At 34.5% G+C, this 16,270-nt stretch overlaps 1 protein-coding gene across 4 annotated transcripts in view; it reads left to right on the top strand.

The window, feature by feature from the left end:
* RALGAPA1 (Ral GTPase activating protein catalytic subunit alpha 1) overlaps positions 1-16,270 on the top strand; it is a 130,359-nt gene that overhangs the window by 55,943 nt on the left and 58,146 nt on the right. For all 4 annotated transcript variants that reach the window (XM_056492414.1, XM_056492412.1, XM_056492413.1 and 1 more), the window contains 10 exons: positions 1,532-1,725; positions 1,849-1,947; positions 2,060-2,215; positions 3,614-3,742; positions 4,702-4,827; positions 6,018-6,076; positions 8,037-8,145; positions 13,214-13,324; positions 14,266-14,334; positions 15,591-15,725. In XM_056492414.1, the coding sequence (XP_056348389.1) occupies positions 1,532-1,725; positions 1,849-1,947; positions 2,060-2,215; positions 3,614-3,742; positions 4,702-4,827; positions 6,018-6,076; positions 8,037-8,145; positions 13,214-13,324; positions 14,266-14,334; positions 15,591-15,725 (1,187 nt within the window). The remainder of the gene's footprint in view (positions 1-1,531; positions 1,726-1,848; positions 1,948-2,059; positions 2,216-3,613; positions 3,743-4,701; positions 4,828-6,017; positions 6,077-8,036; positions 8,146-13,213; positions 13,325-14,265; positions 14,335-15,590; positions 15,726-16,270) is intronic.

The following is a 16,270-nucleotide window of genomic DNA, read 5'->3' as shown; positions in this document are numbered from 1 at the left end:
TCTCCTTCTCTCTTTTTTTCTCCTTCTCTCTCTTTCTCTCTCCTTCTCTCTTTCTCCTTCTCTCTCCTCTCTTCTTCTCTCTTATGTAATGTAGTGAAGTAGCTAGTATCACATGAATTGTAAACAATTCTGTACAAGGTTATTTCATCTGCACTTCAAAAAATATTTAATTACAGTGATTACTTTTAAAAGCAAACAAAAACCTTTTTGCATTTCATTGGAATTTTTAACAGTAGATTAATAGTCCACATATTTTTAATAGTTCTTCTGGTTGCTTAGAATTGTGGCAGCTTAATCTGGCATGTGGTCCTGCCATGGATTATATTATCATTGATGTACAAGTAATAAGACAACTTCATAATTTTGTAATCTTATAATTATTCCTTGCAAGTTTGGTTTGTTTCCTTTCCATATTTCAACAAATTTGTAATTATTGTTGACTAAGATAGTCAATTATCTTAGCTATTGAATTCTAAGATATATTTTCTTTGTAAATACGATGTGCACATTTCTCCTGCATTTGGTCTCATGGAAACAAAGGAGTGTCTGTTATGTATTTCAGAACCTATTTCTTTAAGGTAGCCTACTGATGGATGAAATGAAAGATCATTTTGCTTTGTACTTTAAAATCTACAGCCTAGAAACCAATAGTGTCTCTACCACAGTGGCCCAGAAATTCAAAAGAAGAGGCTGTGTGATTAGACTAAATTCAGATTTAATTTTGATTTGAAATGCCTGTGGGAGCTGCAAGATTTTCAGAAGATCCCAGCCAATTATCCACCTGAGGGGGTGGACAGAAGATTCTGAATGCCTGCTGCTCTCAAACTGGCTCATTATCTAGTTTTCTGTGGCTGTTTAGCTAGTTAAACGTGACCTGAGTAGACTTGAGCCGTCATAATCTATTGAAGGTTTCTTTAAATGGACAGTCTAGATTAATCATCTTCCACCTAAAAAAGAATGTTTATTCATATAGTGCTGGTGTGTGGAAAGAGCTAGGTGGGTGTTAGGACTGTGGTGCTAAGTTACTGGATGTTGCCTCTCCACTCATACAAATTTACTATTTAAAGGACAATAGCTAGAGAGAAGTTTACTCTCACTTTTCTCTTTGACTTGCAGTAAAATGCTTTCCTATTAGATTCCAAGAAAAATAGTCTTTATGTTGTATTAGGAAAAATACAAAGTTGAAAGATAATTTTCTTGAGAGCAGCCAAGTGGAGTTCTGGAGATTCATTGGCTTCAAAGAATGTAGGAAAATACTTAGAAAAAGAGTGGCCTTACTAGGTTCATCCGATCTGTATTAGAGCTCCAGCAGAGACCTTAAAGGTTATTAAAGAATATAAGAAATAGGACAATTCTTCTACAGAGTTTATATAGACAAAGCTTAATATATGCAGACTGAATGGGTAAAAAATAGCTTATTCTGAAAGCCCAATCATTTAGTTTTAACAAGAGTGTGTATTTAATAGTTGTATCTGGACTTTTCCTTTTCTGGAAAGGTAGATCTCACTATACTTTTTTCCTTCCATTACAGAAACTAGTGAATTCCCCTCAGAATGTTGCAGTGTCATGGCTGGGGGAACACTTACAGGATGGCATGCAGATGTTGCTACAGTGATGTGGAGGAGGATGCTAGGAATTCTGGGAGATGTCAACAGCATCATGGATCCAGAGATTCATGCCCAGGTTTTTGATTATCTGTGTGAACTGTGGCAGAATCTGGCCAAGGTAAAAGAACTGAACCTTTTCTCCAATTTGACCTGTTTGCACAGGATTATCAAAAAGAAAAAACACCACTTCATGTATTTCACTTAAATAATTTTCTTTCTGTTTTGTTTTTAATAATCGCAGATAAGAGACAATCTTGGTATTTCAACAGATAATCTAACTTCACCATCTCCCCCAGTTTTAATTCCACCACTGAGAATTCTAACACCATGGCTCTTCAAGGTAAATTTGAGCACTAAACTGTGAAACAGAAATAAAAGTTAACCTCAGTGTAGAAGTGTTTAATGTATTTTTTTTTTATTTACGAATAATAAATATTGTTCTAAAACTGTAGGCAACCATGCTGACTGATAAATACAAACAAGGAAAGCTACATGCTTATAAGCTTATTTGTAAGACAATGAAGCGAAGACAAGATGTTTCTCCAAACAGGGATTTTTTAACTCATTTCTACAATATAATGCACTGTGGACTTCTTCATGTTGATCAAGTAAGTTAATTATGAAATTCAAGATAATATAAATGTTATGACTGAAAATAAAATTGTCTTCTCAAAAATACTCAATGTATTTTCATCTGAGTAATTTAACTTTATTTTTTAAATTAGTGCTGTGACTGATACTTCTTCTAAAAAGAAAACTTTGATAAATGATCCTCATGTTCTTGGTTGTATTCAGAAATGCTTTTTTTGTAGTCCATTTCAAGCAAATATAAGGTCAGAAAAGGTACTCTCTCATTTTTTATTAATTGTATGTTACAGATTGAAGTATGCAAGAAAGAGAAGGAAGCAGATCTCTGTAAAGTCTACTGTTCTTCTTACTTGCTCCCTGATGCAACAGTTTAGCTAGTAAATTGTGCTCACTACAGTGGAGGACTTTGTTTCTACAGCAAGTATAGGAACCAGCAAATTGAGATGTACTGAGCGTATCTAATCAATGGGAGTAGAGTTTTTTCATAGGTTTTGATAATAAGAATTATGAAAATATTGTATGGCTTAAATACTTTTTAAAGGTTTGCAGAAGTGTAAAAAAGTTGGGTTTGTGAACTTTTTTGAGGAATGATTATAGGCATGGGGGTTCACACAACCCAGTTTTCTTTAACTGGGAAGAATAGAATTACTCCAAAATTATTCCACAGATGACTATGGATAGGACAGATCTCCAGTTTCTGTCCTCTAACACCTGTTAATGCTGCTTTTCTTGCTGGATTGAAGATCCTCCTATGACATTGCCATGTAGTTGGATATTACTACTAGTGGAGAAAAGAAAGGGGGGTGCCTATCTGTAGACTTGGGATGTTTTTTTACAATTAAAGCATTTTATACTTTTTCAAGTACTTTCAAAAAAATTTCATCATGTACAATAATTTTTGAAAGTGCCTCACTAAGTCTACAAGAACTTAATATGCTATGCTGATTACATACCAGAAATGTTACTAAACACTTTATTATCTTTCTTTAAATTTTGGTTCCGTATGGGTATATGTAAGAGGCTAATATTTTTAAAGTTATAGTCAGGCAATACTTGGTGAAGAGGGTTAAGCACTTGTTAAGTTATAATAGCTGGTTATCTTTACTGTACCTATTCAAATGAATGGTTAATCAGTTATAGAACTCTTAAAAGCTGACTGTAAATTAATATATGAACTATTGTCCAAGTTTAAATTAATCTGTAAGCTATACCAAGTTTACTTACATTAATATGAGTATACTTAAGGAATTTATATTTTTGTGCTATTCTTCTGTCACTAATGAGTGTCTTACTGGCCACAATGAATTTTCTTTCTCACATTTTTACTTTCTACCTTTGATAAATACCTGCCTTTTTCATTAAATTTTCATCTTGATTCGTGTTGATACTCTTCCTTTTTTCCCTTTTCCTTCTGCGAGGATATTGTCAATACAATCATCAAGCACTGCTCTCCTCAGTTCTTTTCACTTGGTTTGCCTGGTGCTACCATGCTTATTATGGATTTCATTGTAGCAGCAGGAAGAGTGGCTGCTTCTTCTTTCCTCAATGTAAGTATTCATTAGTTAATTCTGATTTTATGTATCAGGAAGAATTTGAGAGAATACTGAGCAGTGTATTTTTCCTTGCATAGGGTATTAAATTGATCTCAGAATTCAATGTAGTGGTTATCAGATACAGATAATGTTAGTGATTTATTCTAGAGCACTACACATGCCTCTCCCGAAAAAAGTTACTGTTGAAACAGAATCTTATTTTAGAGTTACAAAAATTGTAACTGCCATTTTTCTGTGCTTGAAGATGTTTTAAAGTAAATGTCCATTTTGACTATGATTTCATTTTAAAAAAGGTACTTATTCCTCTATATGTCTGCTACAGAATGACTTTTATGATCAGGCTTGAGAACTCAAATGTGTTAATGTTTGCACTATTAGGATTTTTTTTTTTCACTTTTCTGATTTTGTACTCAGGAAATTTCAGCCTTATATAGTAATACAGATGTGATTACCTAGGTGCTCTCAATCCCTCACAGTTTCTTCCAATTGTCTGTGAATTTTGACTCTTTCAATCACATCAATCCCTGTCTAACCAGTTATGAAATCCAGCTTTCTTCAAGTTACTATCTGAAGCCTTTGTCAGCTTCTTACACTGTAGCCTTCCTATTCAGCAATGCCTCATGTCACATTCAGGAGTTTTCCACATCCTGGTCAATTAGCTGAACCTAAGACCTGAGCCCAGTTAGCAGCTCAGTTATTTGTCTGTAGTCCTAACAGTTCTTCTGTCTCATTTTTACTGTCTTAGAAAATGAGAGTAGGGGTGTGCATAAGTAACAATCCAGGGAACTGTGGTGTCTGTTTACTCAGCTCTGCAGGGGCTCAGAATTTCCAGGAGAAAGGAAAAAGCTGTGTGCAATGTCAGCCATCACTCTCTTTTAAGGCACCTAGAAATGTTGGCTTCCCCATTGCAGAAAGAATATATATTTCTCTCCAACTTTGTTTTTTTTTTTCAGGCACCAAGAGTTGAAGCACAGGTTCTTTTAGGATCTCTAGTCTGTTTTCCCAATTTATATCGTGAACTACCAGCTCTTCACCCAAATATTCCTGACATCGCTGTATCTCAGTTTACAGATGTTAAGGTAGGAATTTTAAGAATATTTGGCTAGTATTCTGTTACCAAATATATGTTTAATATTGTTCTTTTGCAGAATATACTAAGATTTTAAGATCCTAAAATTTTTCAAGAGTGATTTCAAATAGATCATAAGACTCAAGATCCCATAAAGTCTTGTCAAACTTTATACTTCTAAACATACATTTTAATTGCTATTAATTAACAATAAAGTGGTTTTTTATGTTTGTATAAGGAAATTATACATTATCTCACCCTTTCGAGCCTCTTCTCACTAAGGTTATTGGCAGGTATCTCAGATTTAATTAGCTGAGACAGGAAGATTGAGAGTTTTAAGATTCATTATATAATCAATTAAGACAATTTTATTAATTTCACAACTGGTGAAATCTGTCTGTGTTCATTCCTAGGGGCTTTAGAAAATTTCCATAGAGCAGTGTATTCTGTACAGCAATATGTTCTTTCTTCAAAGGGCAAACATTAATGGAGTTGTTACCTTGCCTATCATAACATAGAGTTAGGTAGTGTGACAGTATACTGAAACTGCACAGAACTCAGTTAGTGTGTCTAAGAAAGGCTCTCCTTAAGTTTTCCAAACTGTTTCAATTTAGGGAGAAATGATGACTTGAGAGCTGCTTTATACCTTGCTTCTCTTTGGAGACTGATTTTGAATTCCTTCTTTCTCATTTCTATTATACAATGTCTTGAATTACATTAAGACAGGCTACAACTTTAGGGGCATTTCACTGTAGTTGAGTCAAAATTCTTATTGACAGCATTCTTAAAGTACTGTAGGCACTTACTCTGCAACTAGTTGAAAATACTTTTCAGATCAATTAAAATTTTTTAAAATGCTTGTTTAAACCTCAGAGTAAAGATTCTTTCTGTCATACACTACTCAAGATAGCTTCAAATTTTTTTTACCCTTGATATTTTATGGAAATGATTTGACAAGAATTGGATAAATAGCTCATCAGCAGAAATTAAGACAGTAACATGTAGAATATTCTTGGGGTGGCACGAGTAACAACTATCTGGGACAGGCTAGATATTTGAAGTATTGATATGCAAACAATTCATCTGACCAAAACATAGAGACTCAGCTAAGCAATATGTCTGTGTGCTCTGTAATAGTATTTTGATACTTTCTGTGATGGAGTTATGTGTAAACCAGTGAGTATTTCCTCTTCATTTTAGGAACTCATAATTAAAACCGTGTTAAGTTCAGCAAGAGAGGAACCATCTGGTCCTGCACGGTAGGTCATACTATAAGAGCTTCTACACTAATAGATTATTTTCTTTATTAGACTGTTTTGAGATGAATATATAAGAGAGCTTAAAGTAAAAGTTTGTTGCATTTTATTAATGGTTTTCTTAACCACTGTCAGAACTGTGGTCCATGAGGTGAATTTGAAATTGCTTGTAATAGAGATATTAAATAACAAACTGGGCTGGTCCAGTCCAGTATTCTTTCTATGATAGTGGCTGATAGGAAAGGGTGTAAGTAAGGGTAAGAGAATAAGCTTTCCCAGCCTACCCTAGTGTTCAGCTCAGGGATTTTCTGAACTAGAAACGCATGTTTTACTTTGTTTAGGACAAGATTATTATGAGGGAGGAATAGTTATTTTTTATTAGATCACATGATTTAATTTGAATAACAGAAACTATCCAATGTACATGAGCCCTTCTTTGTGGTATGGACAAGAAGCAGAGAAAACTGAGCTAAGCATTAAACTTGGAATGGTTGCTCTGATGCTTAAACCTAAGCATCTTCATCAAATAAACAATTTCAGAGAGGATAGTTACCAGTTTTCTGTTTCTTAATTTGCTTAGGATTTTGTTCCTCTGTACCCATCTTCAGAAGCATTCCATTACAGTCCTGTTTATGGGATTGGAACGTGAACCTCTAATGCCTGCTAAGGAAAAGTGCATTTGTGTGCCTTATATATTTGGAAAGACTGAATATATATGTCCAACTAATATATTGTCACTTAAAACTACTAGAACTACATACCTGAAAAACTAAAACCTGGAAAGATAGCTTATTGAACCTTTAAACATTTTATTGGAAAACCAAAAGCAGTTTCCATCAGCCCACTTACCTTTTTCTTCACTTTAGCTGATAATATTTCTCAACATAGGGAAAGGAGGGACTATCCTGGGATCACATTAATTTAATCTTTTGCTTTACCAAACTGTTTTCTAAAAGGCATAACACTCTCTATTTTGCAGGTTTTATTTCAGTGACAATGTACAAAATAGGATGGTTTTATGCTAGAATGTATGGTTTTGTATATATTTTTGCTGTCTGTAAGCAATTTCATGATTCTGTGTCGCCTTAAAATCCTTTTTCTACAGCACAGGCTTCATACCCACTTCTGTTTCTATTCTAGCCTACAATTTTTCCTTCCCTGATGTAATGCATTGCAGGTCACGTTATCAGCTTTCTTCTTGATGATTCTGGATTGCTCCCCAATTTTATCCAGGATTTTGAATTCTGAAGTTGTTTCCAAAATATTTGTAGGTTGTGTTCCTGAAGAAAATAACTAATTGCTCAGAGATCGCTTAAGCTAGCTCCTTAATATTTCTGAAGAAATCTCTTCCATCTGCTGATTTGAACACATGTATCTAAATACTCTTTACCTTTACACTTTTCTATTTCCTGATTTTAAATGAAAAAACAACAGAAGTTAATGTACTAATCACAATATGTATACTGTCCCTAGGATTCATTTACCCTTCCTCTATTTATCCTTGTTTATTGTCCATCTAAAACAATGTGAATGTCTATCAGAGAGTAGCATTCCTCTCTGATCTCTGTGTCTCAGAAGCTCTAAGGATGAGCAACCTCTTGTGTTGGGAAGGAAGGAACTCCCACCCCAATTTTTGCTTTGTCTTAAGAAAATATAAGAATTTCTCATACATTGATTTCAGATAGTATTTTTAATCAAAACACACATAAAAATTCAGGAGTTCTTGAAGACTTTTGGATTTTTCAGTTGCTTAGATGGGTGCTTCCTCTGCCCTTTCCTCTGCCTTCACCAGCATACTTTGGATTTCTTGCTCATTTTTAAACAAGTTACAGCGCTAAAAGTTGTTTTGGAAATATTAAAAACATATTTGTTGTTATATGTCTTTAGCAAAACATGAATCATAAAAATTACAGGTTCCTGTAGAAAGTTTCTCAACAACTTGTCCTTCAACATTGTTTTACAGATGTGTTGCTCTTTGCAGTCTTGGTATTTGGATCTGTGAGGAGCTAGTCCATGAATCACATCATCCTCAGATCAAGGAAGCATTGAATGTGATCTGTGTTTCTTTAAAGGTGAGAGAATTAAATTTTTACAATGTATATTTCCTTCATGTGTAAAGATACTTTGCATTTTCAAAGTCATAATGGTATTTTAGTATCCTTACTTCGTGGTCTCATTTGCCATCCTTAGAAAAGAAAGAACTCAATTTAATGAGTGGATCTCTGAAATGTCAAAAGTTCTTTACAATTCTTTAAGTTTGGAGAGAATGGTATGCTGGGGGATAAGATAGTGGATCTTTATTTTAATATATATCACTAGCCACTCTAATCTACCACAGTATTCTCATAACATTCTGTGCATGTTGACTTCTGAGTTTGAGTCATTGAATTATGCAATATTGCTTCTCAGCCCTGGCTAGATATTTACTGAGAAATGCAGAGTACTTATACTGTATGCATGGAAGGACTGGGAATACTTAATTTGCTGTGGCATGGTCCTTTTCTATGCTTATTCCAGGAGCTGCATATTTTTGGCTTTTTTTCCTTTATGAGTGTTTTTGTTTTCCTACTATTTTAAATTTTTTGCATTTGTTCTTACTTTATAGAATAATTAGTATATTAGTAAAAACATCTTGTTTTTAAGCAGTCTTCAAATTGCATGTTTGTGAGCAATAGCTTCAACTTTTTAAATGTTTTCCAGTTTGTCTTCAGAATCTTTCTATGTACTTTTTGTTTGCATCAAAATTCTATGAATAGTCTAGTCTTTCTGTCTATATAGATTAATAAAAATTGGAGTATACACCTGTTACATGAGACATCTGTCAGATGTTGGGGATTATTATTTTCTTTTAAGCAATGGGAATCTGAAAAATATCTTAGCAGATCACCTGTTCACATCCTGTGAAGCAGGATTTGAGTCTCTGTATAAGGTAGCTGCGGGGCTTTTAGTATTAGATTCTAAATTGCAATTTCCTGTTTTGAAAAATCACATTCATTCTTTGCAGCTCCACTAATACCATCTTCCAGGGTTTTCCCTTGGTTTTTAATAACGCTTAACCTTTGCATTTTATCAAGTTCCTGTGCAAGTTTGGTATAAGGCAAATTATGTTTTTACCTTGCTGCTTCAATTTATCAATATTTGAACTATTTTTAATCCTGAAATTCATAGTTGATTTATGTTTTTTCTCTGATGTATTTATTAAACCAACTACTTGTATCTCATTTATATTAAACATAAATTACTTTTTCAGTGAGAAAACAAAGATCTTTGTATTTTTACTTTGCTTTGCTTTGTGTTGGCAAAACCACCCAGTGCACATTGTCTTTTTTTCAGTCCAGTTCTAAGCAATGGTGTACATTCACAATTGAGTTTAATAATGAAATGAAAAGTTCATTAATGTGTCATGGGAGAAATAAATTAGCTCTAATTTGTTACCTAAGCAATCTCCTGGCTACCAAGTAGTCAGAGGTTTTAACTCCCAGAACGGATTATTTTCTTATTTCAGGAGAAATGAATGGGTAGGGAGCTGTAGGCCTAGTCCAACTTACTGATAAGTTCAGTTGAACAAATAACATTGAATAGAAATGTTAGCAGCAATTACTGCTTATTTTTGATATATCAGAATCATATTCAAGCTGCAGTTCAGCAGCTTGCTTTGGACATGGCTAATGCTTCTCTCAGCTGTGTGGCAACATCGCTCTGTCTACATTAATCTCTGCTGGAGCTTGAGCACAAAAGATCCTAACCAGCCATCCAGACCTATAATTTTATTCTGCTTCTCTCAAAAATGCTGCAGATACTTCACAAAATTGTGTTGTAGAGTCTTAGTTGAGTGAGTGCTAAACAAAAGGTTATTTTCAAGTTTGGACAAGGTTAAATTCCTGGTTTAACCTCTAGAAAGAATGGACCCTTACAAAGATTAACCTTATGGTAAGACTACCTTTCCAAGAAAAACCCTGGGAGCTGGTAAACAGGCAAAGTGCCAGTTCATTGGCATCTTATTTTTCTTCCCATCAAGTAACTTCTCAAAAATTACGTCCACGAATTCTTATGCTTTATAACATAGGACATTTTCCAGAGACAAAGGATGGCAGGTGGAATGTTTATGGCATCATACAGGTGTTTCCTTGCCACCTCTGAAGGTTCTTGTAAAAGAAGTCAGAGTCAAAAGACTGACTTGAAAGGGGTGAATTGTTCCATTATCTGACACATAGTCAGTGGGGCTACTCAAGTTCAGGAAAATGTCCTTCCAGAACCCACAGGTCTTGTAACTGTTCTAAGGTGCCTGAGCATCTGTTGTGGTTTCAGCCCAGCTGGAAATTAAGCACCATGCAGCTACTTGCTCAGTCTCCTTTCTTCCCACTCACTGCAGTAGAATGGCAAGGAAAATCAAGGCTAAACTTGTAGTTTAATAATCAAAAGCAAACTAAAACAGCGTAGTAATGGTAAATTATAATAATGATAATAAAAAGAGAAAGGAAAAAAAACCCAAGTGATGCACAATACATTTGCTCACCACCCACTGACCAATATGCTTTTCCCAGCCCAGACCAACATAATTCCCCCATAACTCCACATAACTCCCCCAGTTTATTTACTGGGCATGATGTCCTGTGGTGTGGAATGTCCCTTTGGTCAGTTTGGGTTGTCCATCCCAGTCGTACTCCCACCCAGTTTCTTTCTTTTGCTCATCTTCTCACTGACACAGCATGAGACAAGAAAGAAAAAAATATCCTTGACTTCTGATAAACAGAACTTAGCAAAAAAAAAAAAAAAACAAAACAGTGTGTTATCAACACCATTCTCATTCCGAATCCAAAACACTGCACTGGAACAACTACTGAGAGGAAATAAACTCTACCCTAGAGACAGGATTCTTTTGAAATGTGGTATATTGACCATGCTAGGACAGCTTTTTGAAGCACATGAGGGATTTTATCTATTTCAGCCAATTCCCATATTTTTGATCAGAACTTCCTCCCTGATGCTTTTCCCATGAATAAAAAAAAAATCAAGTGTACAAAATTAGATTTTAAATTTATACATATTCATTACTTTATACACTTCATCCTTTATGTGAAATTTATGTCTCACTTAATTTTGTTCCTTTTATAAATTTTTAAAAATAAATTCTCTTCAACCATGGGAAAAAAGAGGTTAACTGGTTTGTGTAAACCAGCCTTAAAAATTATTCATTCGTTCATCTTCATTTTAGAGGCTCTTTAGAAAAAGAACCGTTAAAAATTTAAGAAAGAAATGCTTTCTGTTTTTAAGTAGTGAATGGCCAATTATTCAGTGACTCTGAAAAGTCTCCAGGTCTTTTTCTTGGGTAATTTTTTCTTATTTTCAGTGACCTGGATGCTCTGTGTTAAGCTCCCCCAGATTGTCCATCCCATATTTCTTCTCCAGTGATTTTGGGGTTTTCCTGCAGCTTGTTAGGATGTTTTGAGCAATCTGGATTTGATCTCAAGTTCATTAATCAAATTATTCTTTTTTTTTTTTTTTTATTGCCGGTGAAGCTTGAGTGTTAGAATCTGTATCCTCCTTACTATGCTCTTACAGAGTAGTTTCACAGCATGGAGAGAGGCTGTCTCATGAGGGATGAAAAAGTAATAATAGTCTTGTCATAAAGCCTGTGAAGATTCAGAGTTGTGAGATGTTTACTATTTTGAACTAAAAGCCAACAGTAACATGAAACTGCATCCACTGAGAAACAGGGAAAGTCAGAACAAGAATTAACTACTCATTCTGTATTCCCATTTCCATTTCCCTGGATAACTTGCAAGAGCCATTCACAGTCTTTCTTTTTGCTTACATAGATACCACAAATAAAAAATGGTAATTAAAGCTTCATACTCCAGACTTTTCCTTATGCTTGTACCATTTCTTTTCAAGACCTTAAATGTAAAAATTGATAGCTCTGCTTTGATAAGAAGCACTGACCCAGAACAGTCTTCTTCCTGTGTATTTTCAGTTTTAAGGTTTTTTTCAAAAATTTTATTATAAAGTCTTTATTTTCTGCTCCAGGCTTCATTGCTCAGGCATTTCAGCTTTCTTAAAGCTTTGGGTTTTTTAAGTTTTGTGAGATGTGTCCCTCCCTGAAGGGTTAATAGAAGGGTCTGAGTAAGAAAAAAGCCTATGAAGCCAAGAAATTACATCTAAATGTTTTTACAGCATAATTGCCCTTTTCTGAGTTCAGAAGTAGAGAGATGTCTTGCAGCACACACCTGTGACAGCTTCACTGCTGAATACAGTGAGATTGAAACAAGTGAACTACTTTCTTTATAACGCAGGAATTAACTTGTAGTATTATTTTTGTCCTTGTCATTTGCTGCACACTTTAATGTTTTAAAGCAAGTGCAGTGAAGGTAGAAAACTCAATTACATGTCTTGTGAATTAACAATTTAGGGAAATACATCCCTTGCTTTTAATTTATATGTTTTCCCAGTTAAGAGTGTAGAACAGGTGTACATTCCCCCCTAAGACTGGGAATTAGTTGTACAAATGTGTTCCATTCTGCTTTGACCAGCACAGTAACTGTGGAAGGCAGGCTCCAGAGCAGCAACCTTCTCTTGCCTTGATAGGAAAAGCAAGGTTAAGCACAGAAGCCAAGGTGAATTCATTTCCATTCAAACATGTGCTGGCAGTTGCTGACAGATAGATAGCAGAACAGTTCCTCTCATGTTTAGTACTGCAGGCTGCATTTTGGACATGTGGCTCTTCACCTGCCTTGATTCTCAGCAAAGACCTCTGATTTCAGAATGGATCCTTGGGGGGATTTGCAGTGATTCATTAATATTAATAATCATTCAGGTAACAAGAAATCAGTTCTTTCTTCTGGCTTCATGATATTGTACTAACCAGTCTGAAGTTAGTTAGGAGACACCTCTCCCCTTTCTGGTGTGCAACTCACTGGATGTCTGTCCCAAAACTTTGGTGTTAGCAGGTAACATTTGTTTATGAATAGAAAATAGTTCCTTTTGAGTTTTGTGAAATTTAATTCTGTTCCTCTGGTAAATACATACTTAATGAGCTATATGTATAAATCTACCAGTGAAATTTATGACCACCCTGCCACATAATGTACTCTTACATGAAATAATTTTGTCATTGCTACTGTGCTGTGTTCTTTTTTCTAGTTCCCAAATAAAACGGTTGCCCAAGTTGCCTGCAGTATGCTGAACATGCTGATACATTATGTACATAGACTTCAACTGTATCAAGCTGATTCACCTTTAAGAATTATTCAAGTAAGTAATTTTTTTAAAATTTAAATTTGCAGTTATTTTAATTAAACACTACCATGCATTACCATAAAATTAAACACCTGAGTATAGAGAATTATACATTGAATTAGTATAAACATAATCTTGCTTAACACTAGCAGTAGGGAATTGCAGTACACTTAACTTCTTGACTTCAGTGTTGACCTATAATGTGTCATACATGCCTTTTTTTCCTCAGAGAAAAAGTGTCATGAGAATGCTGTCAGTAAATACAATTTTTGTTTTTTAATATTAGATTTCTTAAAGCATGTATATTTAAGTTCAGAGAGAAAATGATTGCGTAAAATATGGATCTGCAATTGTATTTTGCATATCCATGGAAGAGTTTCAATATAAAGCAAAAATATTTTGAATGCACTTCCCACAACAAGGAGGTAGGCTATGGCCTCTGAGAGTCTGAACCACAAAGAAAAGACAGAGGGCTCCAATGTTCTTTTCATGTGAAAGCTTCTTAAGAGATACAGCAAGCATTTCTGTGCTCCTCTGGGAACTTTTTTGATCAAATAGAGGCAGGGTGCATAGAAATTCTAGTAGTTCTAAGAAATAATGTAGCTCAGATAACACCATACATAAACCAGCACCAGATTTCTTCCCACATCCTGCAAGTCTGTTGAGTCGTGTTCCTTTCACACCTGAATACTTGAGGTAGCTGTGTAATTTCATTGTCCTTAATGCAGCTCTGTCAGTCAAACAGAACATACTCCTTCAATGTATTCTGCAAAACTCAATTAAAAGTGTTTTTATTTAAATAAATTGTCAAGGAATACTGTAACTTGTCTCAAAATAATTGCAATAGAATTTAACAGAGAATCTAATATCATGTTAGATTTACCTGCTTAAAAAAATTTATTTTAAACTTGAATGTTTAGGTTCTATTTTAAAAGAAATATGGTATATTTCCCCAGATTCTGATAGCAACTATTACACATCTGCTACCCAGTACAGAAGCTTCCTCTTATGAGCAGGACAAGAGGGTAAGTATTTTTCATTTCGTTGTACTTTCTGCCTCCTGAAATCTGTGTCTCTTCTGACTTAGCTTTGCTGTGGGCCTCATTGGGTCATTTAAATTTGGGCACTTTGGTGCAGTTTGTTGCTGACAGCTCCATCATTTTGGGCTACCATTCCCACAAGCAGCTGGAGTTCATCTGTTGTTCATTTTGGTTTTCAGAGGCTCTGTTTCATCTTCTGTCTCTACAAGAAGTCAGGGGCTATTGTAGACTATACTCATATGCCAAGCTACTCACTTTTCCACTTGAGGGTGCTTTCCATAATTGACCAAGTTTCCCCATGAACTACTGTTGATTACTGTACATCAAATATCATATAAAAATTGTTTTACCTATTTTGACAAATGTAGTCCTAATGGGTTTCTTAAAAATTGGTTAAAAATAAAAATACTCAGTGCCCTTCATCTTTAGATTTATTATACTTTTGAGGAACAAATTGGAATGCATTTTGTGAAAAGAACAAATTAGGTAAATGGATTTTTTTAAAGACTTCTGTTTACCTTGAGAAGTATTTTAGAGAATCTTGCAGTTATTTATCTGAATTCTCTTCAGCTGAGTTTTAAAAATCAAAAACAATTATTTGGTCAGTAAGTTGTTAATGATTTGGTTTGGATTTGTGTCTTTTATTAATCTGATTCTGTTCTAGAGTCTTTCAAAACATCCCAAGAGGGATTTTATTCTTTTGCTAACTGAGTAACCTACAAGACAGAAAGTAGTTGGATTTCTTTGAGATAATTCCTGCAGCTGCATAACATTATTCATATGTTGTAAAGAACATTATGTGTTATTTATAAAGCACTGAATGCAGGTGAATTAGTTTCATTTTGTGTAATCCTTGATTCACTTTATAGTGAAATTTATGTGCAAAATGATGCATCAGCCTTAATTTGGACATGTGTTATCTGTAATTTAAAAAATAATACCCTACAAATCAATTTTGAAAACTGTGGGTATCCTCTTAAGAACAGTATCTGCTCACAGTCGTACCCTGATGAGGAACTGTTGAATGGATGGCCTTTGTTAAATACCTCAGTTGCCAAAGTTTTTACTGATGCCATAGGTTTTGAAGATAACAGTGGTTAACAAGTGGGATCTGCTATTGCTGCAGAAAGTTGACTTTACTGAATTGAAAAAAGAAGACAAAACAGAAATAAAACAAAGTGATAAATATGAAGTATCAGGTGCTGGCTTAATTGATTTGTAATGGAAAGTATTTTTTCCAGTTGGTGGTTTCTTTACTTCTGTGCTTATTGGATTGGATAATGGCCTTGCCATTGAAGACTTTGCTGCAGCCTCTTCACACTACAGGAGCAGAAAATGATAAGACTGAAAGATCGGTTCTTAATTGTATATATAAGGTACATGTTTCTTTGCTCCCTTATTAAGAATTTCTATGTATGGAGGTAGTGTCAGTTTTCATGGAAGTGAAGGCAGAAGTTTTCTGTAAGCTGACCTCCATTCTATTCCTGGAATGTGTATTGCTGGGTCAGTTCTTGCAAGTTTCACTGTAACAGCTTGACCTTTGGTATATCTGGAATAGTAGATTTTGTTCTATGTTTGGATGGTTAACCAAGCCTTTTTTTTTTTTTTTTTTTTTTTTTTTATATGTCATATGGGTTGCAGATGCTTGTATTGTAGAAGATTACCTATACATGTAATACAAAAGGATGTAACTTTTATATATCAAGCAATTTCATTTAGCAATAAGCAAAGCAAAAAACACTAAGTTACAATTACTGTCTTTAGGAACACAGGGTTTTTTATCCTGTTTGCAAGAGAAAGGGATTAAAACTCTAGCAGCTTAGACCTAGCATATGTAATTAAAGAAGATAGGAGGTCTAAAAATAAAGGTAGCTTAATGATTTTTTGGTAAGTTTTGTTTCTTTATTGTTAATTTCCACTT

The sequence above is a fragment of the Oenanthe melanoleuca genome, chromosome 5 (genome assembly GCF_029582105.1).
Source record: "Oenanthe melanoleuca isolate GR-GAL-2019-014 chromosome 5, OMel1.0, whole genome shotgun sequence".
Lineage (NCBI taxonomy): Eukaryota > Metazoa > Chordata > Aves > Passeriformes > Muscicapidae > Oenanthe > Oenanthe melanoleuca.
The sequence above is the reverse complement of the archived record's forward strand: the minus strand, read 5'-3'. Positions and strand labels throughout refer to the sequence as shown.